The 27,250-nt window shown below is 39.6% G+C and overlaps 1 protein-coding gene across 4 annotated transcripts in view; it reads right to left on the bottom strand.

The window, feature by feature from the left end:
• Positions 1-26,849, bottom strand: part of Dennd1a (DENN domain containing 1A) — a 518,837-nt gene extending 491,988 nt beyond the window's left edge. The window contains exon 1 of one of the 4 annotated variants that reach the window (XM_087182787.1): positions 26,592-26,849. In XM_087182787.1, the coding sequence (XP_087038913.1) occupies positions 26,592-26,627 (36 nt within the window). In that variant the 5' untranslated portion in view covers positions 26,628-26,849. The remainder of the gene's footprint in view (positions 1-26,591) is intronic. The other 3 variants (XM_087182786.1, XM_013073588.3, XM_087182790.1) reach the window with 3 other exon arrangements.
• Positions 26,850-27,250: the final 401 nt, after the last annotated feature.

The raw sequence follows: 27,250 nt of genomic DNA, 5'->3' as shown, positions 1-27,250 counted from the left end.
TCCTAGAATAGTGAAAACTGTCTGTTTGTCTGCCCTGGATCTGGCATAGAACTGGCTGTGCAGCTTTGAGCAAAAATGAAGAGACAATGGTGGGCAAGGAGGTCTGAAATGTGAGCAAGTGCTGTCTATGGCATGGCCCTAAAAGACTTCCTTTCTAGGACTCAATTTCCTCATTTCTAAACAGAGGACTAAGAAAGATCTCTCCAGTTCTGATATCTATGTGTCACTTAGAATGGCATCACTCTAAATCTTTTTCCCTACTTGCAAAATACTAAGTCATATTTTAGGTATTATTACGAAGGTTCTGGATTTGAAGTAAGATTTCCCTCTGACAAAATGTTTCACAGCTTTAAAAACAAGAGTTCAAAGAGCATACACGCAGACAAAACAAAGCAAACACATAGGATGGATATGTTTACAATCCACTTTACCAATGAAGAAACTAAGATACTGATTGGTTAAAGTTGTTGTGTGAAGTCAGGCATTTAGGAAGTGAGGCAGCTGGGACCAGAACCCAGGCTGATCAGATCGAGCATCCATACTCCTAACCACTACACCAAACTCACCATGCCCCTGCACAGTCTAAAAAATGAAGAAAAAAACACAACACAAATCTCCCACACTTCCCAGTGTTTTCAAAAGTTTTTTTAAAAAGTCATTAGCATGACATACAAGACTATTTGTAATTAAGCCTGAGACACACCCTCCAGGGTCATCTGTCCACTACTCTGATCAACACATACATATATATTATGGTCAGCTGAGTTTCTCAACAGGCCTCACTCACCTAATATGCCTTGTATATACACTGATCACTGAGCTATTTCAGAAGGGTTACACTTAATTTTACTATTCACTGTTCTATCTCACCTGAGCTATTTCACTGTGCTAAACTTGATTTTACACACTGCACCCTCGATGTATCCACACAACAGTACTGAGGTGGAGAGTATCTGCAACATTTTACAAATGTAATTGTCCTGTAGACATTAAAAAGCAAATGGCTTGCCCAAGGGCAAAAATGTCTAGAGTGCCAATGTATGAACTCAAAGCTAGTCTGTCCTTATCAAAAGACATGTTCTTGATCACAATTTCCCTGCCTAAAATATGTGTCATCGCCTAACAATGCCCTGTTCATTCAAGATGCATCTAGACTAGTGCTTCACAAGTAGTTAAGCACTTGAGAGATTTTGCTGAATGAACAAATGCCTCCTCCTCTAGAGGTTTCTCTTACTCCCTTACAAAACTCAGTTGTTCTCTCCACATTATCAAAAGACTTGTTTCAAAGCGCTATTATGAGGCTTCCCAGGTGGCATGCTCAGCTTTCTACTATATGTACATATTACCCACTAGACTAGCAACCTTGTTTCACTTTATCTCTGTATTCCCAGGCCCCTAACAAAAGGCCTGGTTTTTAACAAGCACTCAGTAAGTTTGTTAACTGAATGAAATTCCCTGAGGAGGAGAGGGATGAGTAAGGGACTCATGATTCATATTAAAACTTACTTTTTCCTGGAGAAATAAACACCATTCAGAACTGTGATATATTCAAATGTGTGCTCTATAAATATTTCTAGGTTTCAATGATCATCTGAGCGTCTAAATTTACCGTATTCAACACATACTATGAGTAATCTAAATACATACAGATAATGGGTCATAAGGAGTTTACAACCAAGGCAAGGAGACAGAACATTATAAAATGTAAAAGTAAACAGGCAAAGGAAAGCTGTCATAAGGGAATAAATGATTAGATGCCATATAACTAGTAAAACAGAATGTTGTAGAATTGTAAATTAAAGACATCATTTCAAGCTATAGCCATGGTCCAGATTATTTGTGGACACTGTAATGAGTCTCTTCCTGGTCAGTAGGAAATGAAAGAAATAGAGACAGTACAGTGCATTTTCCACATAAAGATATTTAATTCAATTATAAAAACCATTCTTAATCTCACATCAATTCCTCCTGCCTTTTTTAGTGTAAAAATATAATCCTTTTCAAAAATTATGGTGATAGGAAATAATCACTTTTATACAGTTCTTAAAAATGTGGGGTTTTTAAAAAATCTTCTTAGTGCTACAAACATTCCAACCATTTGAGGACCAGGGAACTACAGCACTCGAGAGAGGCATCATGAATTTGGCACTGAGACAGAAAAGGAACATGAGGTGAACTGTGGGACGAACAGGATCTGGTGGGTAGAGAGGAAACTGAAAGCAAGGGAAATAGCCTGAGCGAAGCATAGAGAGGTGCTTGAAGAATAGTTCCTAAATCAGCTTGGCTGAAATTTGCAAATTCCATTCTGGCAATATGCCAGGCCAAGTACACTTCTGATCCTCCACTGAAAATAGCTATAAATAATGGATTCTCCCATCTTCTCAAATAGACTGATGTGCTTGCAAGAAAATAAGGAAGATTCAGAAGGACCACGTAAGGACAGGAAGCTACCAGGACACCAAAACGTAAAAACTAGCTTTCTCCTTTAGTCATTTACATAGCCCAAATACAAACTTTATTCTCCCAGTCTAATAGCACTCAAGGAACACCAGGAAAAGATTCAAGTTAATGTGGAGAATGTAACAGACATCTCTCTCCCACCATTTAAACTAGACTTACAAAGGAGATTAAGAAAGAAACTCAAACACACACACACACACACACACACACACACACACACACCCTCGGGAAATGGAATAAAAACCACTGGTTTCAAACTTTGGTGCTGGGAAGAAAAGTAAATATTCCTCCAAGTTCAACCACAAAATGACCCTCACAGAATTGTTACTGAATGATAAAAAACAAACAAACCAGAACTTAACACAGAAATTTAAGTTTAAATGTCACAAACTAAAAGTGGCCAGAGGACACTAACAAAACAAAGTGTAAATCTTCTCTTGGAAATTTCATTTGAACCTCAGCCTCAAAATTTTTCTCACAGAAAGTTCTAAGATACGTGAGCTCATGGGCATAAATCAGAAAAACCTAAAGAAGCAATACCATAAATAATGGGCTCAGAAATAAAGACTGGCAGAAATCGGACCTTCAAAGACTTTAGGTATTAGAATTATCAGATAGGGTATGAAATAAATACTTAAAAAGCTTAAAGAAATAAAAGAGATTGAGTAATAAGAAACTATAACATGATCAAGCAAAATTTTAAAACAAAATATTTCTCAAAATAAAAATCAGTAACTCAATGAATGGCTTTAAAAGTGAAAAAGAGGGCCAGGGATTTAGCTCAGTGGCACCGCGCCTGCCTCGCAAGCACAAGGTCCTGAGTTTGATCCCCAGTACCAAAAAAAAAAAACAAAAAAAAAAACCCAGAAAAGATACAACCAGAGAGAAAAGTAGTGAATTTTTAAATATTACATAAAATAAGGGTCGGGGATTTAGCTCGGTGGCACCACACCTACCTCGCAAGCACAAGGTCCTGAGTTCGATCCTCAGTACCCAAAACAAACAAACAACAACAAAAGTAAATATTACATAAAATAGCCGACAGAAAGAAAGTATAAAAATAAAAGTCTAAAAGGTAGACACGGAAAATATAAGACTAAGCAGTATTAGAGAAGAGAAGGGGACACAATCAAAAGCGAGTTTTAGAAAGTTGCTTAGACAGCGGCTTACCTTTCAGGGTACTCACTTGCTCATAGTTCTTAGTCTAAAAATAGCTAAGAATTTTCCAGAACAACAGAACACACACATTCAAGCAGTCCATGGCAAGATAAAATAAAAAGAAATCTAGACGTTTTGGTTCCAAGTAAAACTTAATAGGCACACATTTCCCTATCTCTCCACAGTAATAAAATATATCTATAAAACCAGGGCAGAATTCATGGAGTGCTTTTTAATGAATCTAGAAAATAAAAAGTAGCAGGCATGTTAGCATAGGAGACTACAATTCAAAGTACCACCAAACCAGTGGTGATTTTACCATCGTTTTCGTCCATTATCACTCAGCATGGGCTCAAAGTTATCATGAACTCAGCAAGGCAGCCCCAAAACTGAAGTGGGCACAACACGGATAGAGTGAGCTTGAAGAGAACCCGCCAGGTTCAGGCTCAAGGAGGGGGAAACCAGCGCTCTACAGGTACCTAACACATCCAGGGAAGGATCTTTTCTTTCCAGAGAAAGAAAAAAAAGGAAAAAGGAAAACCTCTATTTCTTTTCCTCTCTTACCACTGATAAGCCTGACCTACTAATGCAGTCACTGAAGCACACAGTGGAGCAGTCGAAAAAAAGCTCCAACACTCTAGAGCTGGCAGAACAAAAGGTGGGAGGCAGAGACAGGGGAAGGTGGCAGAATGAGGAGAGCTCAGGAAAATGATCATACAGGTTGGGTTTGAACGCCAGGGCTCAATTCTGAGCCTACTAGCAATGTATGAGGATGTACTAGCACTTGCTGTGCATCCTCACCAACACTTAATATTGTCCTACTTTTTAATTTTAGGCATTCTTTAATTTTCACTTTCCTAATGACTAATGCTGCTGAGCAGTTTTTCATGTGATTATTTGCCATCAATGTATCTTCCTTGATAACATGTCTTTTCAAATCCTTTTCCCATTTTCTTTACTGAATTACCTGTTTTACTGATTTATAAAGATCACATATATATGATAAATGTCATATATATACATACATATATATGTTTTATATGAAGGCAGCAATGGAAATTGAAAAAAAATTTTCAGAAGTCTGGCTTGTCTTTTCAGCCAGCATGTTTTAAAGAGGAAAAGATTTTCATTTGAGAAAGTGCAACTTATTATTCTTTTATTGCCCCCCACCCCAATACCAGGGATCTAACTCAGGACCTTGCACTTGCAAGGCGGGCACAGGGCCACTGAGCTAAATCCACAGCCCTTATTGTTTGTTCTTAATGTCCTATGTAAGAGGGTAGATTTGACAGCACCAATATCAACAAATCGGAGTGATAAAATTACATGGGAGTTATCAAAGATAATGCCTAGATTTCTGCTTTGGATAAATGAATAAATGAAGCACCATACCCCCAAAATTATCTCCTCAAAGAACATCCATAATTCACTGTTAAAGCAATTCACTTTTTCTGTATTTTCACTTCCACTGAGCACTCAGCAGCATATTCTACACTGCTTACCTCTTCTTTTCCCCTAGATTCAAACCTTAAACCTCATTTTGCCATATTTAGTCTAAAAAAAACTCAGAACCTTGAACTTCATTTTGCTATATTCCATCTAAAAAATGTAATATTCATAGATTCATCTTTCTCAATCATGCCAATAATTTCCAAATCTTTACCTTCTTTTTCTGGTGATAGTGACAGCCAACATTTACTGACAGCTGTACTATGTGACAGGCATTAAGCCTATCTTGTAACTGTCTGCTTCATATCTCTCCTCAGCCTATCATTAGTTTACACTTACCAAATTCATCCTTCTTGACCTTAAGGTTAGTTCTCCTCCTGACACACCCATTTCTATGGATGGTACTTTAACGCCAAACTGGAAATCCTGGTATCATCATCACCTTTCACTTTAGCTTCTTTTCTCTTCTCCATATTCAATTAATTTAATGGTTCTCCAACTATGCTATTCGAAATGCTGGAGGTTTGGGAGTGAGACTAAAAGCTCAAAAATATCCTTTTCCCAATTTGCATGAAAAATGAGATAATATAATTTTAAGTTTTCCTACTATAAGTTTTTCTTAACCTTTCCTCACTTGCTACTGTCTACTCTGGAATGTATATAAAATAGTATCTGATTTAGGAAAGAATGTAGTTTGAAGCTTAATATATAAATATTTCATAGTATTCCACAAAATACTATGACTTTTAGGTATTCCATCACCTGAACATGTTTAAGCACCAATGAACTAATAAATTTGCAGCTCATATTCCTGCTAAAGTGTTCATTTCTATGCAATGTGAAACTTTTCCTATGAGAAAGTCAAACCAAGGTGGTAAAGGTCAGACCAATTTGCCTGAGGAAATACTGAGAACTGGGCCATCAGGACATTATACATCTCTTCCTCCTAATTCCAGGCTATAACTACCTATCCTGTGACACCAAAGGGAATAACCAGCTTATAGGTGAAGTAGAAACAATTTTCAATGATGAGTACAAGAATGACTGACTTTGTATTCTAGTCACAGTGAGACACCCTAGGCTGCATTCTCCAGCTAAACCAGCACATTCTGTATAGTCATTTTCTGCTGATTATCAGTATTTACTCCACCAATAGAGCATAACATCAGCCTAAGAAAAACAACAGAAATATAAATATTTATAATCCCAAAAAGAATTGCTAAAGCCACGATTTTTGTATTGTTATTTAATACCAAAACAAACATAAATAGAAGTTAAATTTGATTGCTGATCATAGTCTCTTAAGAATGAAAGCCAGTCAACATCAAACTTCTTCACTGAGTTAAACATTTAGTTATTCAGTACCTACTGAGTTCCTACTATGTGCCACATATGCAAGTCACTCAAGGTTTAGCAGTGAGACTCACACAATACCTCACTTTATGAAACCCACACACTATGAGAAAGAAAATCAAAGAACGGTAACAACCAGGTCTGACGGGCACAGTGCCTCCAAGTACATCAGGAAGGGTCAGGGGATGCTCAGAAAACATTTCTCAGCTACGGTTCTATTTAAGATGAACCCTAAAAAATGAAAAGTCAACCAAGAGTGGGGTGCTCAGAGATGGGAGCTGAGGGGTGTTACTAATGAGGCTAAGGTCAGACTAGCATTGAGGAGACCACACTCAGACCATGCTTCAACTCCAGATTCCCCCATAGACGACCTGTGTGCCCCTGGTTAAACAACCTAACATCTCTGACTTTAGTCACTTTCTTTGTAAGAGGCACTAATTACAATTCTTACCTCATAGGATTATGGTGAGGATTAAATAATATAATACCTATAAAGTTATGAGCTCTCCACTTGTTAGCTCCATAACCTTGGACACCTTGGGAACCTGTGTCTTTCTCATCTGTAAAATGGAGACCTAACAGTACCTTCACCATAGAGTTGTTAATGAGGATATACTGAAAAAGTAAGTGGGAATCTTTAATGATAATAAATGTGAAGTTCTTAAAATAAATACTGATATTCCAAAGAGTGCAATATATGTTAGTCATTATTTTTATATTAACAGGCAGAGTACAGTGGAGGTCTCAAAAGGGCCTAAGAGCTAAGTGGCAGAGTTCATGCTTAGTATGTACAAGCCTTTGGGTCAATCCCAGCACCAAGTAAGTAAATGAATGAATGAATGACCTGCTGTGTCATGTTATGGATACGGAGTTTAACCTGGAAAGCTTGGGAAGCAACTGAAGAATGTTAAGCAGTAAACTGACATGATACAATTTGCCCTCTCAAAGGCTCATCCTGGATACTATGCCAAGACTAAACTGGAGAGAGACGAGAATGATAGAGCCCAGTCAGGAGGAAGTCTGGCCAAAAAGGTAGGAGAGGACAGTGACCTGGACCAAGAGGACAGTAATGAAAGAGACCAATGCATGAGTTAAAACAAAATATTTGTATTAAGATGTGTGGTTCCACTGCCTGCCTCCAAAGCACAAGCAACCGAGTTCAACCCCCAGTACCAAAAAAAAAAGATGTGACCTGTCCCCTACGTCCAACTGATCCTACCCTTCCTTCTGCCCTTTACCCTGCAACTAACAACGAGTAAATTTTGTTTAGTTCTCACTACACACTATTTTGGAAATAATCCCCCAACTGTATCTTTATATCTCTTCCATGAGCTTCAGGTCCAAATTTCAACTGGTCCTGAAAGCTCCCCATGGACAGTAACTTCACACTTAATATAATCCAAATCAAACCAATTGTTTTTTTCCCCAGAAAAATCTTAATTTCCTTTTTCTTTTTTTCTTTTTTGGAACTGGGGATTGAACTTGGGACCTTGAGCTTGTGAGGCAGGCAGTGGCACCACTGAGCTAAATCCCTGGCCTTTAATTTCCTTATTTTTAATCTTAGCTCTGACATGTTCTCTCAGTCATCAAGGCTACAAATTTGGAGTGATCATTTATCTAGTTGTAAAAACCTTTTAATCTTCTGATACTACTTCGTGACAATTCTCACACACCAGAATTCTTAAAATAAAGGCAGTATCATGCAAAGCAAAAGAAAATATCCAAATATTAGCTCCCATTACCTCTATTTTATTACAGCATATTAATTCATCTTCCACCTTTAGTCATTTTGCCCTCAGTCCTGCTTATTATACTCATGGATCATACATGAATGAGTACTGGGGACTGAATCCAGGGCCTTCACACTAAGCTACATACTCAGCACCCCTCCTTGTGTGTTTGAGTTAGGTTCTCATTAAGCCACTAAATTTCCCAGGCTGGATTAGAACTTGTGATCCTCCTACCTCAGGATCCTAGAGTGCTGGGATTACAGACATGTGTCACCACATACAGCTTGAATTATTTTTAAAGTTACACAGTTATATTGGGAGCCAGGCCTGATGGTACACACCTACAATCCCTCTGAGAGGCTGAGGAAGGAAGATAACAAGTTGAAGCCCAGTCTGGTCAACTTAACAACTTAGCAATACCTCATCTCAAAAAAAAAAAAAAAAAGGGCTGAGGATGTAGCTCAGTGGGAAGGCGCTGGTTTTACTCAGTACAGTAGGGGGCAGGGGGGGGATGTTATATCAGTTATAATAACTATACACAGAATATAGCTAGAGATAAGAACAACTCTACTGGAAAACACTCTAGAAATTTTAGTTTCTACTTTTTGTTGTTTTTTGAACTAAATATGACCATATTAAGCAGTGAGAAAATGAAATTTTACCTTATTAGTGAAAACACTTGCTAGTCACTAGGACTTCAACTGGAAATAAACACAAACTAGTTCTTTAGCTATAGATCTGAGAAGGGATTGTGACCATCACCCACAGGCTCAAAGAACAGTGCCCATTAATCCACCCATGGCAAACAAAATCCACAAAGAATTCTACTTGTTCAAGGGCATTTGAATAAGCGTCATTTAACTCACACGAGAAGAAGGAATATCATCTCTTTGTATCTTTGAAAAAAGATTAAGAAATGTGGTTTTAAAAACTGGTATGCTTAAAAAGAACAGAAATAACACGGCCTCCACACAGGAATAGAAAGCTACAGGGGAGATGAAAGAGGAAAACAATAAAACAAAGATGAGCTTTTTTAAAAAAAGAGCCCAGCATGACCTTGATACCAAAATCTGATATGGACATTACAAGAAAGAAAATTAGAGCCAAAATCTCCTCCATATAGAAGTTCAAACATAAGGTAAACAAGTATTAGTAAATTATATAGCAATATTCAAAAAAATAACATGACCACATGGGTTTATCATAGGAATGCAAGGTTGGTTTAGTATCTGAAAACTAAAACTCATTACATTTACAGGGGAAAAAATGAAAATGATATAACCATCTCAAGAGGTGCAGAAAAAGAATTTGATAAAATTCAACACAGGAATTGACAGGAACTTTTCAACTTGATCAAGGGCATCTAATAAAGCTTACAGCAACTTAAGCTTAGCACTTTCCCCCGAATTCAGATATAGAACCATTATGTCTGTGCTTACTGTACAAATTTATCATCATAACAAATGTCTTACCAGAGAAACTGAGGCAAGAAATAAAAGATAACAATCAGAAACCAGGAATAAAATTGTTACTATTCGCAGAATAAACCAATGTGTACATAAAGAATACAAAAGAATCTATAAACATCAAGTTATAGGATACAAGGTCAACATATAAACAACTACTACATTTCTACATATTCATAACAATTAGAAAATAAAATTTTTAAAGAAACATCATTTAAAATATGATAAAAAACAAATACCTATGAATAAAACTAACAAAAAAATGTTCTGAATTACACATTAAAAACTACAAAATACTACTGAAAAAAATTAAAGAAGATATATTAAGGAGAGAGGTGTCATCTTAATAGACTAGGAGACTCAATATTGTTAATATCAATTCTCTACATTCTACCCTTGAGATATAATGCAATTCCAATCAAAACTATGGAAATTCACAAGCTGATTCTAACAGTCCAAACAATCTGAAAAACATTAAAACCGAAGAGCTTACAAGGAACTAATAGACTGATTTAAGGTTTAGTGATTAAGATAATGTGGTATTAGTGCAATGGCAAGAATAAAGTCCAGAGACGGATACACACACTCTCTCACACACACACACACACACACACACACACACACACACACACGCCCCTAACTAAAAAAAAAAAAAAAGATGTCATTGCAACTGAGCAGGGAAAGGATATTCACATCACAGAAATTTAAAATATAAAACAAGATGTCTAAAAGAAAACAAAGTACATTCATGACCTTAGTTTAGGCAATGATTTATTAAACAGTACACATACAAAAAAAGAAACCAAAGCAAAGATTGACAAATTAAACTTAAGAACTTCTGTTAATCAAAAGTCACCATTAGAGGCAAGATACACAGGGATAAGAGTTTGTAATAAATGTCTGAAAAAAGTACTCATATTTGGTTACATAAAAGATGTCTGCCAAATAGTTAAAAGGGGACAACACACACCCATCTGGCAAGTGCAAAGTCCTGAGTTCAATCCCTGGTACAAAAAAAAAAGGGACAACACAGTTAAATGTGGTGAAAGACTTGAACAGCACTTCACAAAAGAGCTATCCAAATGGCCAACATGCAAGGTCTTTAACATCATTATTCATCACAGAAAGGCAGATTAAAACCACAGTAAGCTACCAATACATCCCAGTAACAGTGGTATGTCTAAAAAGAAAGACTGAACGTGGAGCCGTCATGTATAGCTGATGGGACATAAACTGGCACACCATTCTGGAAAATTATCACCATCATAAACCAGGGTTGTGGCATCCCTGTAACCCCGGCACTCTGGGAGGCTATGGTAGATTATGTGTTTTTTCTGTTTCTCTAGTAAATGCTGATACAGAGGGATAGGAGGATCACAAGTTCAAGCCCAGCCTGGGCAACTTTAGTAATTTGGTGAGATCTTAAAACTTTTTTAAAAATTTTTTTAATGACTGGGGAGGTAGCTGAGTGTGAAAGTCCTGGGTTCAACCCCCAGTACTGCTTAATTAATTAACTCTCTGCATGTTGCTATATATAAGCAAATAAAACTATAAAAACGCAAGTTTGAAAAATATATAATGGCAAAGTTGGAGCTAAAGAGTTGGCAACTTGAAAACACCAAGTGACTCAGACCCAAAAAACGTTACAACAAAAGGCTGCTTTCGACAAAGACCAGGAAGAAGCCAGCCAACAAGGCAGAAAACTTGAAATGTAACCAGTAAACACCACAGAAAAACCCAAAAGAACAAGCAGGGAGCCTAGATTTCCAGCCCACCGTCAGGCACCCTAACTATCCCACCCCTGGCAGGATGGTGTTACAAAGCAGAGCAGAAGCTGGACTTTCATCAACCCCACCTGGCAGTAATGAGGACACTCCTCCCCCACATGGCTTGAAAGGAGACTCTGGGAAGCTTAGACTTCCATCCTTCCCTGGCAGTTACTGGGATCCCCTTCCCATCTGTACTGGTACGGTGTCAAGGAGGTCTCCTGCAGAGGGAGGGATTTCATCACCTCAGAGACCACTCCCCTCCACCCTATGGTGTCAGGTGAGGCCATGGTGGGAACAGTAAGAATGCATTACCCCACCCAGCCAAGAAGGTATCTGTGAAGGCCTATCTGGAGCCAGAACTCCCACCCCATCCTTTACCAAAGGGAATCCACCACCTTGGATATCAACAAAGGCAGAGGAAACCTGGACATAAAACCCCAACCTGGCAATATGAGGGCAGAGTGTAACCCTCCAGAACAGTGTCAGAGGAAGCTAGTTAAAGACAGGAGAAAAGTATCTTCCTAGTTCAATGGGAAATGTCAAGCTAACACTCTATGCCCATACAATCCATCAATCAAGGTTGAAAAAGGAGACAGTTTTAAGTCATGTTCATGAACCCAAAGTTTACTTTTTAGGCACCATTTCTGGAAGTCCACTGTTGTGGTTGTCTCCCATGAGAACTTGAATACATGTTTCAGCAAACAAATTAAAACAAAACGATAACCCAGGGAGAAGGAAACAATGAAATCAGTGGTGAAGGGATATTCTACGATTATTATACAGCTGATTTTATAGAGGGGAACAAGAAGGTGGAAAGGAACCATGCCGGGGAAGGGTTTGGATAAAACAGCAAGTACTGGCCGTGGATTTAGCTCAGTGGTTTCGCCGCCTGCCTCGCAAGGGGCAACACCCGAGTTTGATCCCCGGTACCAAAAAAACAAAAAAACAAAAAAACAAAAAAACAAAAAAACCCCAGCAAGTATGACTTCAAGTTTGGAAAAAATTAAGGATATAATCAAATCCAGGTATGATTCTTTCTTTTCCAGTCTCAAACGCTTTCTGCACTGTAGGAAGCTTTGCAGATGTGGCCAAGTCCAAGAACCACATCAAATATAATCAGTTCCGGGCCGGAGATTTAGCTCAGTGGTTTCGCTGCCTGCTGCGCAAGCGCAAGGACCCAAGTTTAATCCCCGGTACCAAAAAAATATATAACCAGTTCCTAAATAGCACAGAAGTGGCACTGACAGTGCCTGATCACGAACATATCTTTTAAGAGGTACAACCTAAGTTCCCAAGGCCCAGGCCCCAGCTCAAGCTCCAAAAGGTGTCCAGGATCCTACTATGGGTGCAAAGCAGAGGTCTCTATCTCCCAACATGAGGAGAGAATTACCTGTATGACCCCTTAGGCTGTTTTTACACAAGGTTGGTGTCCACCTTTGTTATTTTGCACAAATAAATGCAATTTTTTAAAAATCCAGATATAAAAAGTCAAATTTTAAATGCTGGATGGATTGTAAGAAAAAAGTTCATAGGGCTGTAATGTTAATTCAGAATTTTCTTCAAATGGGAAGAAAGTTTTATTCTAGCATCCAATCTGGCCTAGTGGAATTAAATACCTATATTTATATATTCATAATAATATCCTATTGTTAGAGTTAACCTAAGGATAAATCATGAAAGACTTGGTTGTGGTCATGGATCAAAATGTAAACGACCACATGAAAGTGTAGCTTAGAGAAGGTAAAGGAGATAGCTAGGGTAATACACTCCCCTTAAAAAGTGTCCAGTCAAGAGACCCTGTTGAAAGCTAACAGAACAATAAAAAGGTTTAAGTTGGCGAACAATCATTACAAGAATTAAAATAATACAAACATATAAAACAATAGCCAAGGACTAGGGATATAGTTTAATGGTTGCCTAGGATGTCCAAGGCCCCAGGTTTGATTCCAAGGAGGAGGCAGGAGGGAGACACCACTGGACAAAGAGATGACAGAAGTACTATAAAAGACACACAATTTCAGCTAAGCATGGCGGCGCATGCCTGTAATCCCAGCACTTGTGAGGCTGAGGCAGAAGGACTGCTATGAGTTTGAGGTCTGAACTACACTGCAAGACCTTGTCTCAAAAAAAAAAAAAAAAAAAAAGATACACAATTTCATTTCAGGTAATCAACAGATAACATGTAAAATAAACTAACACAGAGAGAGTTATCTAGGGTTATGGGTGAATCACTAGGGGAAATAAAAATAAGATCAATTAACAGAGTTTGTCTCCAAAGAGTGGGACTGGGGAAGAGCAGGGTAGAGGATTATTGCTATTCATCACGAGTTCTTATAAATTATTCGATTTGTTACCACGCATCTTCATAACTTTAATTAAAATCATTTTTTAAAATTTAACAAACTTTTTTTTTTTTGGTGCCAGAAATTGAACCCAGGAACTTGCGCTTGCCAGGCAGGCGCTGCACCATTGAGCTACAGCCCCTAACAAACACATTTTTGATGAAGCTATGAGGCAACAATCTCTCATGTGAGAATATGAATTGACACCATCCCAATGGAGGAGAATTTGACAGTATGTGGCAAAATTCACATAAACTGGCCCTTTGATCCAACAATCCTTAGGACTGCTAGAATCTTACCATTGGTATAATAGTAAAAGTACAAAAAAGCACATACACAAGACTATTTTGTGTGTGTGTGTGTGTGCATTCACCTGAGTAGTCAGGGAACTTTCACCTATTTTATTTAGGTTTTCATTTTTTTCAAATTCCAACCAGAAGCTAAATACAATTGGAAACCAGTAAGCCCTAGTTTTACTCCAAAAGAGTAGGATCACTCAGATTTACTCCAATAAAAGTATGCAACCCTTAAGCAAAGATTTTCATTTAAAAGAAAAGAACAAAACAAAACACTATACAGTAGTCTTTCCTTATGTTCACTGCACAAAATGAGTCCTGCTTTTAGAACTTTGACACTGGCTATTTTTACAATTAACTTTTTAATAACTTTTCCTGTATCAAAAACCCTCAACTTTTTCCTTAGGATGGGTACACAAGACTATTATTGTAATAATAATTTGTAATAATAAGACTGGAAGCAACCTAAATGTCCATTAATACAAGAGTGGTTGAATAAAGTATAGTCTACTTATTCAAAGGAGAACTAATTTGTCCTACAGAAAAATGAAGATGATTTCTACATATGCTAAAAAGTGATTTCTTTACAGGATTTACTATAAAATGAGAAAAGTCAAGGGAGGAAAAAAGCACACAAAGAATGCTACCATAAAAAAAAAAAAAAAAGAATGCAGGCCTGACAATATGAAGATTACAGAGGCAGTATGAATATACCTATGTATTAGCCTTTCTGTTGCTTTTAGTAGAAGGGCAAGCGAAAATCTAAAAACAAACTAGTTCCCCTCAGAGGAGGGAAAGGATAGAATGGTAGGCAGGAACACAAGTTAGATTTTAACTAGGTGTGGTGGCACATGTCTGTATTCCCAACTCTCTGGGAGGCTGAGGCAGGAGGACCCAAAGTTTGAGCCCAACCTGGGCAACTTAGTGAGATCTTGTCTCAAAAATGTAAAAAATAAATGGGAGAGGGGGAGGCGGCAGGGATGCATAGAGATGTAGCTCATTGCAAAGACCCTGGGTTCAATTCCAGTACCAGGAGAAAAAAAAGTTAAACTTTTATTTATTGTTTTTTTGGAGTGCCCGGGATCAAGCTCAGGACCTTGCGCTTGGGAGGCAGGAGGCGGAACCACTGAGCTAAATCACCGGCCCTAGACTTTTTTTTTTTTTTGGTACTGGGGATCAAACTCGGAGCCTTGTGCTTGCGAGGCAGGCGCCTGAACCACTGAGTTAACTCCCCACCCTGCCACCCCGTCGCCCCCCCCCAGACTTTTATGAATACACCTGTTTTGTATATTTGGCTTTGGAACAGTATAAATATTTTATGTAATTACAGAACAAAATCAATTACTTTTAAAAAGTAACCCCAAAATATTAAAAGAAACAAATTTGGGCCGGGGATTTAGCTAAGTAGTGCCAAAGCCTGCCTTGCAACCGCAAGGTTCTTAGTTCGATCCCCAGTACCAAAAAATAAATAAATGAAAATAAGGGCCGGGGATTTTAGCTCAGTGGTTCCACCACCTGCCTCGCAAGTGCAAGGTCCTGAGTTTGACCCCTGGTACCAAAAACAAAAACAAACAAAACAAACAAAAAAAAGATACAAATTTAAGAACTTAAGTGTATGGTGTGTACTGAGTTGATGTCACAACCACAGAGAAACTCTTTCTAGTAGTTCTTGAATAGTAATCTGATTATACATTCCTGATGAGATATACCCTCACAACAAGAACTGCCAAATTAAAAATGTAGTAACTGTTCAGTAATCATGTCATTGATGGTAATGTTTATACTGCTATGAACACCCTGGGCATTGTGGGATAAAGCTACGGTAATTATATCAGTATTTTTGGAAATCAAGACTTTTTTTATAGATATGGGAGATTCACATGTAAAGGTAATGAAGTTAAATGAAACTGCTGTAATCTGGAATTAGAAATATCAATATGAACATAACAGGTTGTTTAAATACACACGTGTGTGCAATACCTCCCCAATTCTGACCCCAGGAGAAGCCCAGATATAATTCCCAGTAACAAATATCTCCCCCACCACTAAATAAAAAAATCTTAAAACTGCACAAGCACAAGGACCTGAGTTCGATCCCCAGTACCAAAAAAAAAAATCTTAAAACTCCCTAAGCTGTGATCACTCATATTTCCCATCAAAAGGAACCCAGACTCCTAAAAGAAATAGTGCAATACAGGTCTGGAATAGGAAACAGAAAATGACTCTGGAACATCTTGTGATACCAAAAGATGAGGAAGCTATTAAGAAACTACTTGGGGGTGGGGGGGCGTTTAGCTCAGTGGTTCCGCCGCCTGCCTCGAAAGCGCAAGGTCCCAAGTTCGATCCCTGGTAGCAAAAGAAACGAAACGAAACTACTGGGGTCCCAGGGATTTAGCTCAGTGGCACCACACCTGCCTTACAAGTGCAAGGTTCTGAATTTGATCCCCAGTACCAAAGAAAAAAAAAGAAATAAACTACTGGGATCCTTCCAGAAGGACTTAGAAGTGTACCTAGTTCTCACTATACAAAGATAGGACAAATTAAACATCAGTAGGGATAATATCTATAGTAGACTGAAAAACAGCAAAGATCAAATGTATGCAGTTAGAGTGACATACCTTCCAAAAACATTAATTATACACCTTTGCAAAGTACTAAGATACCACTTGAAAAATAACGGAAATCAAGCCTTTATCCCGATTTTCCTATATGAACTACACCTCAGGGTAATCAAGTAATAGTTAATATGGTAAAGGATTTCTTTATACAATTATCCAAGCTAAAATGAAAAATGACAGACAAGAAATATCACCATTTTACCACCTCTAATAAAACTGAGTAACGAGAAATAATGACATCATGTGCCTCCTGACTGAAGTATTCATTTCCATTTAAGTATTCTTGCTAAGAAAATGAACTTTAATCTGATCAAGTCACTAAATCTATTCACCAATTTATAGAAAGTGAAAAGAATACAAAAACACATTAAATAAACCATGAGGATGCAATGAAAACTATATAGGACCAATGACCCATTTCTTTAAAATATAAATTGCAAGGCCGGGGATTTAGCTCAGTAATGCTACTGCCTGCCTCACAAGTGCAAGGTCCCGAGTTTGATCCCCAGTACCAAAAATAAATAAATAAATTGCATAGGGGCAGGGTACAAAGATTTATGAGATATATATCAAACACCTGCAATGTATAACCTATGCTGATTCAAATAAACCTTTGTTTTTAAAAAATTTGACAAAACTAAAAATTTTTAAACACTGGATATTTAATAAAATGAAGGAATTTTTGTTTTTGTTTTTTTTTGGGTTTTTTTTGGTACCGGGGATTGAACTCGGGACCTTGCGCTTGCGAGGCAGGCGCTGGAACAACTAAGCTAAATCCCCGGCCCTTTTGTTAATTTTTTAGGTGTGACATTGATGTGTATTTTTTTTTGGTACCAGGGATCAAACTCAGGACCTTGCACTTTTGAGGCAGGCGCCAGAACCACTGAGCTAAATCTCCGGCCCTGATGTGTATTTTTTAAAAGAATATCTTTTAGAGAGCCATATGGAAGAATGAGGTGCGGCATCTAGGATTTGCTTCAAAATAATACCAAACTGGAAAGTAAGATGAAGCACAATCAGTTACCTATAGATGAAATTACGTAAGCCAGATATTAAGTATTAAAACTGGGTGATATGCACTAGGGGGCTGATTATATTATTCTACCTTTATAGATGTTTAAAATTTTTCATGATAAAATAGTTAAAAATTATGCTAACCACCACAGAAAAAATGAAAAATTATGTTAAAAAGAGTCCACAGTGGCACCCACTAGACAGAAATAAATTATTGGTATACACCTTTTATATAAATGAATAAAAATTTCCAATATTTATGCAAGAGAGGGCATAAAGTGTTCCTAATGTCACAGAATTACAAGGGGGTATTGAATTAGGGACGTGTGCAAGTGCTACACAATTGACCTGCACTTGTAGCCCCCACCTTTTGTTTTTGAGATAGAGGTCTCAGTAAGCTGCACTGGCTAGGCATGAACTTCCAATCCTACCTCAGCCCTCTGAGTGGCTGAGATTACAGGCATGCATGTGTGCCACCACACCTGCAAATACTGCACTTCTAATTATGTCCAAGTTTATCTCTCTTACGAGACTATAGGCTTCCTCTCTCCCCAACCAGCTAGAAGAATACTGTTTCACATATCAGGATCTCAATCCTTCAAATAAATAGAACATACTATACATCATCCTAATATCCTCCCCAAAGGAAGCAAATACTTTATAGTAAAAGAAAAAAAAAAACACTTCAGAAAAAAACACATTTATTTTCCTTTTACTTTTTTTAAACTTCAAGGTTAGCTTCCATTTATATTAAATGGTCACAGGTCTGCTGAGGGTAGGTAGATCTCTTTTAATCCTCACAACTCTACAGGTGAATTTATTGGCTTCCTCTTATTAAGAAAAACAAAAAACCGGACTGGGGATTTAGCTCAGTGGTTCCACCGCCTGTCTCGCAAGTGCAAGGTCCCAAGTTCGATCCCCAGTACCAAAAAAAAAAAGAAAGAAAAGATAAAAACAAACCATAAAAACCAGAGGCTCAGAAATTTAGAACTCAGAAGGGAAATTGTAGGTGGTTCTGGGGACTCAAAGTTGGACACCAGTATCCCCCATGCAATCTCCTCTCCCTCCATGGAGTACAAGAACTGCCTTGAAGTCCAACAGCATCTTTTCTTGATTTGTTTCCTTCCTTCCATTTATTCATACAGCCTAGCCAAGATCAATGCAACACTCCCAAAACCTCTCCTATGGCTGAAGTGAGTTCAAAAGTTGTTTGTTTCTCTCTCTCTAAAGCTACCATGGACAGATTCCCTTCAGTACCCCTCCTGAAGTCTTACTCATCTGACAAACGCACACACATTCACTACTGATCCCTTAAAGATTCCTTCCTTCCTCATTGTAGACCAAAATGACTTCTCCCAATTATAACTTCTTGTTTTCAGAAAAGCAAAAGCACTGTATAACCAGTTCTCACCTCACAAATACCACATTTATAACTTCGCTAACGCTAGCAGGCCATCTTTTATTCCTCTTGCCTCTTGCATGTAACTTGTCACTAAGTCTTGTTAATTCTATCTAAATCTATCTTAAATGCATCCCTGTCCAGGGATTTAGCTCAGTGGCACCGCACCTACCTCCCAAGCACAAGGTCCTGAGTTCAATCCCCAGTACCAAAAAAAAAAAATGCATCCTTTTTCTTTCCACTGCCAAAAATCTTACTCTGAGCCTTAATCTTCTGCAGTATAAACTATTACATAGTTCCATAATCTCAGAGCCTTTTCCCCCATATACTCCTTATCAGGGAAAAAAAAGAGCATATATCTAATCTATGTCTTTATAAATTATAACAATGTTTTATCATACATATATATTAGAAAACAATTTGAAGGTTGATTTAAAAATAAATGTAAGATCTAATATATTTCCCACTCCAATAGATCATCTTGCACAAATCAGGTATATCAATGGTCTAAACTACTGCTGCTAGGGTAATCTACCCAAAAACTCATATCTAACTGTATCACATCCTTAACCCAACCCTTCAATCCAGCATGTCCCAATGGCACAAACCTATTTTTTTTCAAATTCATCTCCTGTATTCTGAGTCCATATAGCCTGCATTTCAGTTATACTTTTTAATCTACCTATGACTTCATGCAGAGTTCCCTTTGCCTGGACTGTTGTTGCTCTTGACAACTGCTGATTTGTACTTAACAGTATCTCTAAAAGAAAAGCACATTCTAAATCCCATAACCAATTTACAAACTCTTGGAATGTTGTCTGCCTTTTCAATAGGGACATATATATTTTGAACATATCTTTTATTACTTCCTTTATCTTGGTCCTTCTTAACTCCTAAATATGGTCATGCATCACCTAACAATGGAGACACATCCTGAGAGGGTTACTTTATCATATGAGCATCACAGAGTTTACTTAGACAAACTGAGGTCACCACATCACCAGGCAATACAACTTTATGGAACTAAAGTCACACACTGGCCCATTGTTGACCAAAATGTCATTAGGCAATGCATAACTGTACTTGGAAAGAATGGACATAGATCCCAATAAAAGGAGAGGAAAACAACTTTGTTTTGTTCTCCTTTGCTTATTTTTCATCTTTATCTTCCCATGTCCCAGTTAGGTCCTTTTAAGCAAAAAGACTGTTGCAAACCCAGAGATTAATTCCCCCTACAGCCAGGAAAGAGACTGAACCTTTGCAATTCCAAACAGCATTTCAAAAACCAGGACTTCACACAGAGATTTAATTCTAAACGCAACATTTCCCTAGTTCGATATTCAAGATTTTACATTCCCAGTGTCAAGCTTCCTATCTTCCCTATAACCCTCTCCAAACTGACTACAGAGACTAAGAGTAGAATGATGGAGTAGCATGCAACTTTAAGTGGATGACTCTGGGCACTAATAATGGAGAATGTGGTCTCTGAGGAGACTTTTTCTACCACCCTAAATCTTTTTACGTTCTCCTATAGAATTAGGAGGGGAGCACTGTGCTGGAAAGGGAAGAGAAACCAGAAGGAGAAAGCCTGCAGAGGAAGTCACATTTCAACTTCTAATTTCATCACAAAGCACAGATATGGGTCATTTTTGCTATACAAGAGGCTACAAGAACCAACAAATCTCCCCCACATATTGAAAATGGAATCCTTTCAAAAGAAGTCTCAAAAACAAACAAAAAGAATTGGAACAGAGCTATGTTAAGAAGCCAAGGCTGTGACTCTGTACTTGAAAACATGAAATGGGTTTATCTTCACTTTCAAACCACACAACTCCCACTACTCTTTCTTTGGGACTCCCTCCTCCCTTCTCCAAGTCTCTCTTTTCTTTCAGTTCAAGTTCCAACCCCTTCTGAGAAGTCTATTACTGTCTATTCTGATTTTATGTCTCCTACACAACTCCTTTGGGGCAAATGAAAGCCATAATGAAATGTCATTTCTGGTACAGCTGCTTTGGAAAACAATTTTAATGGTTCCTCAAAATGTTTTCGGAGTTACCAAATGATCCAGCAATTCCATTCTTAGGTATATAACCCCCCCAAATTAAAATGTATCCACACAAAAATGTTAACAGCAGGGCCGGGGATTTAGCTCAGTGGTTCCTCTCCCTGCCTCACAACCACAAGGTCCTGAGTTTGATTCCCGGTACCAAAAAAAAATGTTAACAGCAACATTATTCCTAATAGTGAAAAAGTGAAAACCTAAACACCTAATAACAGATGAATGGATAAGTAAAATGTGGTATCTCCATCCAATGGAATATTTCTCAGCAATAAAAAGTCATAAGCTGGGCACAGTGGTGCATGCCTGTTATCCCAGTGCATGGGAGGCTGAGGCAGGAGGATCACTGAGTTCAAGGCCAACCTGGGCTATATAGAGTTCAAGGCCAGCCTGAACTAAGTAACAAGACCTTGTCTCAAAAAAAAAATAACATACAGTCTGAAATATGGAGAAACCTTGAAACCATTATGGGTTACATATCATTCCACTTATATGAAATGCCCAGAACAGGCAAATCTACAGCAAGTGAAGTAGTGTTAGAGGAGGGTTTGGGGCTACGAGGTTTATTACTGGGGTAAAGAAAATGCTCTGGAATTTGATAGTGATGGTCAGTCACACTTCTGTGAATATACTGAAAACCATTTACTTTAAAAGAGTACATTTTATAGTATGTGAACTACATCTCACTAAGGCAGTTTCAATTACCATGACCTACAAGCCCCTGCTCAAGCTCTCTCTCCCTCCCTCTTTCTCTCTCTCACCTCACTCACACCTCTTTGCAGCTTTGACTCACTACTCAAGGCTTCTATCAGATCCTGAAATGTGGTCCAGGGTTCCTTTGCCTCCAGGCCTTTGGATATGCTCTACCGCTGCCTTGATTAAAAAGTCTTGCCCAGTCTCTTGACATGACTAATGCCTCTTCATCCCTTAAATCTTAGTTCAAATGTCATCTCCACGATGAGGCCATCCTTACCTCTCCAAAACAGAACAGCCACTCCCATCATCCATCATCCTCTCTCAGCATCTTTCCTTTATAATACATCCATGCAGCTTTATGGGAACTGACTCAGTTTACTTACTGTCAGGTCCACCAGACTCTAAACACTCCATGAGAGAAGGGACAAAATGTATTATTTGTCATTAGAGATCCTGATGTCAAACACAATTCCTGGCATGTAAGTGCTAATAAATGGCAGTATTTTTATTTCCGTAAAATTGCCACTCCCTCTTACCACCACTAAGGCTACCTTTGCCACCACCCTTAAACCTTTCACACCCTCACTTACCTCTCAGCTTAAACATTATCTCCTTGAAGAAGACCTCCTTTCCTGACCCCCAGGGCAGACAATCGCTCCTAAACTTCATTCCCTATTCATGACTGGCCGCAGAGCTACCACAGCAATTACTTTATTATATTGTACTTAGGGTTTTGGTAGGGCTTAAGAAGCCTGGGGAGGGGGTGTTTTGGTTTTACGTTTATGTCTACAACTTTAGAAAGTGTTAAAGCAAAGAAAAACCTTTTCATTTTTGTGTGCCTAAAACAACACAGCCAGGCACAGTGCTACTGCTAATTATGATAATAATGATTAATATTTATTAAGTGCTTACTCTGTGCTTGACAGTTCTGTAGTAAGGAGGGTGAATGAATAAATGGATAAGTTTCTTGGGCACCAATGTCAAAGAGGTCACAGTCTGACAAGGACAGAAGACAGGTATACACGTTAATGCAGAATAAACACAAGGCCAAGTCAGTTGCCCTGCTCTGTCCCCATACCTTCAAATGTTATACTCTGCTTTTCTAGAGGATATAAATGTCAGGTCTCTTCAAACTCACTTAGAATACTTCCTTCGATTACTTACAACCCACTTCCTGTACTTAGTGCCTGGAAGCAATTTCTAAGATGTCACCACAAGCAGTATTAAACTGCCACGCAGTTTCCTGCTGTGTGTCTGCATTATCAGTTAAATTGCTTCATATTAACCACAGTCTGGTCCACTGGGATCACTCAAACACTAAATAAGATTTAAACATACCTGTCGAAAATTGTCAGTTACCACTGCTCCTTTCATCCATTTCAGATAAATGTCTGCTCTGACTTAAGGTTGAGGCTTCCAGGATGCTACCTGCATACTGGTGACCTTTCTTGGTCAACTAGAGTTTCATTTGAGCCAAGACAATGTTCCTTTATTAAAAACAGACTAAACACTCTTTGGTGAAAGTAAGGACATTCTGCTTAGGCCAGGGCAATTTGGCTTAAACTTGTTAGAAACTCTTCTTCCTCAAGGGTTTAAATGGCAAATTCTTCTTTTAACACTGTGTATATTCAAATCAGAGAACCTAATCTTAGGTAGGATTCAGATCCTATGTTTCTCAAATGTATCTCATAAACACTTCCTAAACCACCATGTGCCAGTCATTGAATCTTGACACAGGGAAATCAGGTAACATTGTCTCTGCTCCCATGAGTTTGTGTCCAACTTAGTACGACAGACAAGAAGCTAGATATGGCACCATAGCAGCGATAAACACAAAGGGGCCACAGAACTGTAGATGGAGGCACCTAGTCTAAGCTGGGGGTAGGCTGCTGAAGAGCAAAGTAGCAATGGAGAACTGGCATCAAGGCAGGCTTCCTGTGGATGGCATCTGATCCTAGCCTACAGACTCTCCTACCCTCATTTTTTTTTTTTTTTTTTGGAACCGGGCTCGAACTCAGCCTCCTACCCTCATTTGAGAAAGGTGGTTGACAAATAGCACACTGGAGGGTTGTGAGGATTTGATGGAATGGTTCATGTTAAGCATTGCCATCGTGCCTGATAGAGAATGTGCTCAACCTGCCTTGGCTTGAAAGTCTGGCCAAGCACTAAATCTCACCACCTGTGCCTAGCAACTCACACTTTACCACTCACTGATCATGTAACAAACATGAGCTTCACAATTACACACAGTATTGTTTTTAATCAACTTTTATTTATTAATAATGTGACGTCCTGCTCTGCACATTAACACTCTTAGTTCCTTGACCATTAATTTTCTCCATTGCTTAAACATACCTTTCTCCGACAATGCTAGCATGAAATATATCAGATGTTCCTACTCTTTTGATAAGAAGATATTTTAAAAACCCTAACAATTACTGAGTTTTTAATATGGGCCCAACATTCACCTTGACACTGTTTACTGCCCATAATGATCCTGCAACCTGGATATAGGTGACCCCCTTTGGCCCTCAGAAAGCCCAGACTGACACATTGTGCAGTTTTATAGTTAGCCCGAAAACGAGCTAGAATTTGAACCCAGATCTGATTCCACATTGTTCTCCTGATACATGAGCATCAGAGATAAAGAAAAACCACAGGCAGCCACAGTGTCCTACTGCTTAGTGCCCCCACTGCTGCGTGCCCCACCCCCCAACTGTCCTACCAGAGCCTGCACACTTAACTTCCACTTCAGCCAGGTGAACACCTTAAGCTAATGTCTATTCTGTCCTGGCAGGGAGGAATTGCCAGTAGCAGCCAAAGCTCTGTTTTTTCCAAAGATTAGGCTGGCTTAGTAGATGGTTTCCTCACCACTATCTATCCCCGTTCCTAGCATCAGGAGGAAGTTGCATAATCAACAGTCACTATAAATCACTACTTTTCCTAACTTCTCTTTTCATGTTCACTGTAAGACTCACCACAAGCTAATATATTTCCCAAGCCTAAAATTTTTACCACAGAGCAGTCTAGTTTTAAGATCAATAAAGCCATTCTTCATACTAATTTCACGGTTAATACAATTTCATGCCTTAGTAAATTCCCTTGCCCAAGTGCTCAGATATTACAGTGATGGGGTCCAAAAAACACACTTGAGAAACGTATTTGTCAACCTGCTACTTTCAAGAATAAGAGAGTGACCTGACAGCTAGTCATCTGAACTTGTTTGTGGGCATTTAATGCTGGTTCTGACATTCATGTCATTCAAGTTTCTGAACTCTTCCATAACACGTAAGCATCCTCATGCATACTCTGCGACTCTAAGATGGCTTTTGGAAAGTGTTTCTAAGTGCTATTGAAATCCAAGTTTACAACTCTTACTTGGAAGCAAGAACTATAGTTGAAGTGCCTTTTTAATCCCAATACTTGGGATAAAGGCACCCATAAACTACCTCTTTTAACCTCCCCAGCCTTTCAAGCTCTCGTTTGGAGCATGCTTCTAACTTTTTTTTCCCCTCATTTCCACAAAAATAAACAGCATGTTCATTTAACACTTCCATGTTCCATAAAAGCAAACTTTTCTTGTTTCATTTAGGAAATGTCTCAGAGTTATGGCAGCACATATTAGACACAGTTGGTAAATGAGAAGCCTAACCACTCAGGAGACTGTAGGCTGGGCAAGGGTCATGAGCTTCACGTAGACATGAGATGCAATGTTTGAATAATTACTAGGTTTCACCCTGGAGGCCCTTCCCCTTTCAAACTTCCCTAGTACAATTCTTAAAATGCTGAAATAAACACATTCCATAGACTTTCCTATAAGAGGGTTTAAAGTGTCTTGTGAAAGCTGTTTTAACAAAAAGCCTATGCTGTCAAGTTTGTTTTTAAATACCCTTAAACAATTACATTAGTCATAGAGAAAAAGAGAACATTTGTTAGTGATTACAGATAAAACATCTCAAGTTCTGAGGCTGAGGGAGAGGCCAGAAGAGGACTTGGCTGGGAGGGGAGATAAGAGTCAAAGGCAACACACCCAAATGGAACCACATGAAAGTTGCACTTTCCAAAGTCAACCTCTACATTTAGAAGACACCAATATTTCAATGGATTCTGAAATTAGATGTATCAACAATTTCCCTGAAAAACTAACACTCACTGGGACCCCAGGTGAATGAATGAAGGAATTTGCTAGATTGGGTTACAGATTATTAAGATCAGGTGCTCAGTTACAACAGAGGCATCTTCCTTCTAGCCTTTGGCCCTTGCTGTGTGGGGACTTTCACAGATAAGGGGGAATGAGAGAGGAGGAAGGGCCTTCCTCCACAGGCTATCCAGACCATAGATCACCAGGGCCCCCTCCATCTAAGAACCTCACACCGCTTCTGTGGGGCCAGCAGGCCTCCAGGCAGCTAGCATCCACCCTCTCAGAACCTGCCAACTCTCGGGGGGCGCCCCAAACACACCCATTTGGGGACTTGCTTCCAGAGGTTTCCCATTCCCCCTCCCATTTGCAAGGGCTCCCAGTAAACCTGCGTAGGGGGCCACCTCGTAACCTCAGCTCTTCCCGCCATCAGGTGAGAATGGCACACCTGACCCCTGGCGCCCCACCATCCCACCCTGCGCCTCCCTGCATCGCCATGACAACCGTCCCCCTCCCCGCGTGACGCCGGCACGCAGGGCGCCCCTCAGGTCCCAGCAACAAGTCCCCCGCGCGGCCCGCGGCCTGCAGCCCTTGCCCGGCCTCGTCGCCCCGCGCCCGGCCCGGCTCCGCCCGGCCTCACTCACTTGATCCTGGAGCCCATGGTCCCCGGGCCTCCTCATGGGCCCGCGGGCCCCGCTCGGCGTTGCGCTGCCCGCCCGCCCGCGGCCGACCGGCCTCCCTCTGGCGCTCTCCCCGCCCCTTCCTCCCTTCCCTCAGGCTGGGGCCCGCCCGCTCGTAGCTCGCTCGCTCCCTCGCCGCCGCCGCCGCCGCCTCCCGGGATTAATGTACTCCCACCAGCCGGGCAAACGCCATGGTCGCCGGCGCGCGTGCCCGGCGCGCGCCGCCCCCTCCACCTCTCACCGGCCTCCCCCTCCCGCCCGCGCCGCCGCCGCCCGCAAGGGATGCTGGGAAGTGTAGTCCTCTTACGGGAGGCGGGGCCGCGGGGGACGGGAACCAACTGTCTGTTCGCACATCTTCCGGAGCTCTCTGGACGACTTCGGCTTCCCGCTGAGGGCCCCTGTTGACTTGACCCGGCTAATCTCCCACAGAAACCTCTACCTACAATCCCCTAAAGAAACTCTGATTCTAGCATGGAGACTCCCGGGGCTACCCGAAGAAACTTTCATCCACTCTAACGCTGTGAAGTCCTTTCACTTTGGCATAGCCATGTCACTCAGGTCTCCATGAAAATACAGAGTTTCCCTTTTAAAATATTACGCCTTCCGGGAAGGTTCTTACAGAC

Source organism: Heterocephalus glaber, unplaced genomic scaffold (genome assembly GCF_053883595.1).
Source record: "Heterocephalus glaber isolate CG9 unplaced genomic scaffold, H.glaber_assembly_v1.0 deba00001479, whole genome shotgun sequence".
NCBI classification, from domain to species: Eukaryota; Metazoa; Chordata; class Mammalia; order Rodentia; family Bathyergidae; genus Heterocephalus; species Heterocephalus glaber.
The sequence above is the reverse complement of the archived record's forward strand: the minus strand, read 5'-3'. Positions and strand labels throughout refer to the sequence as shown.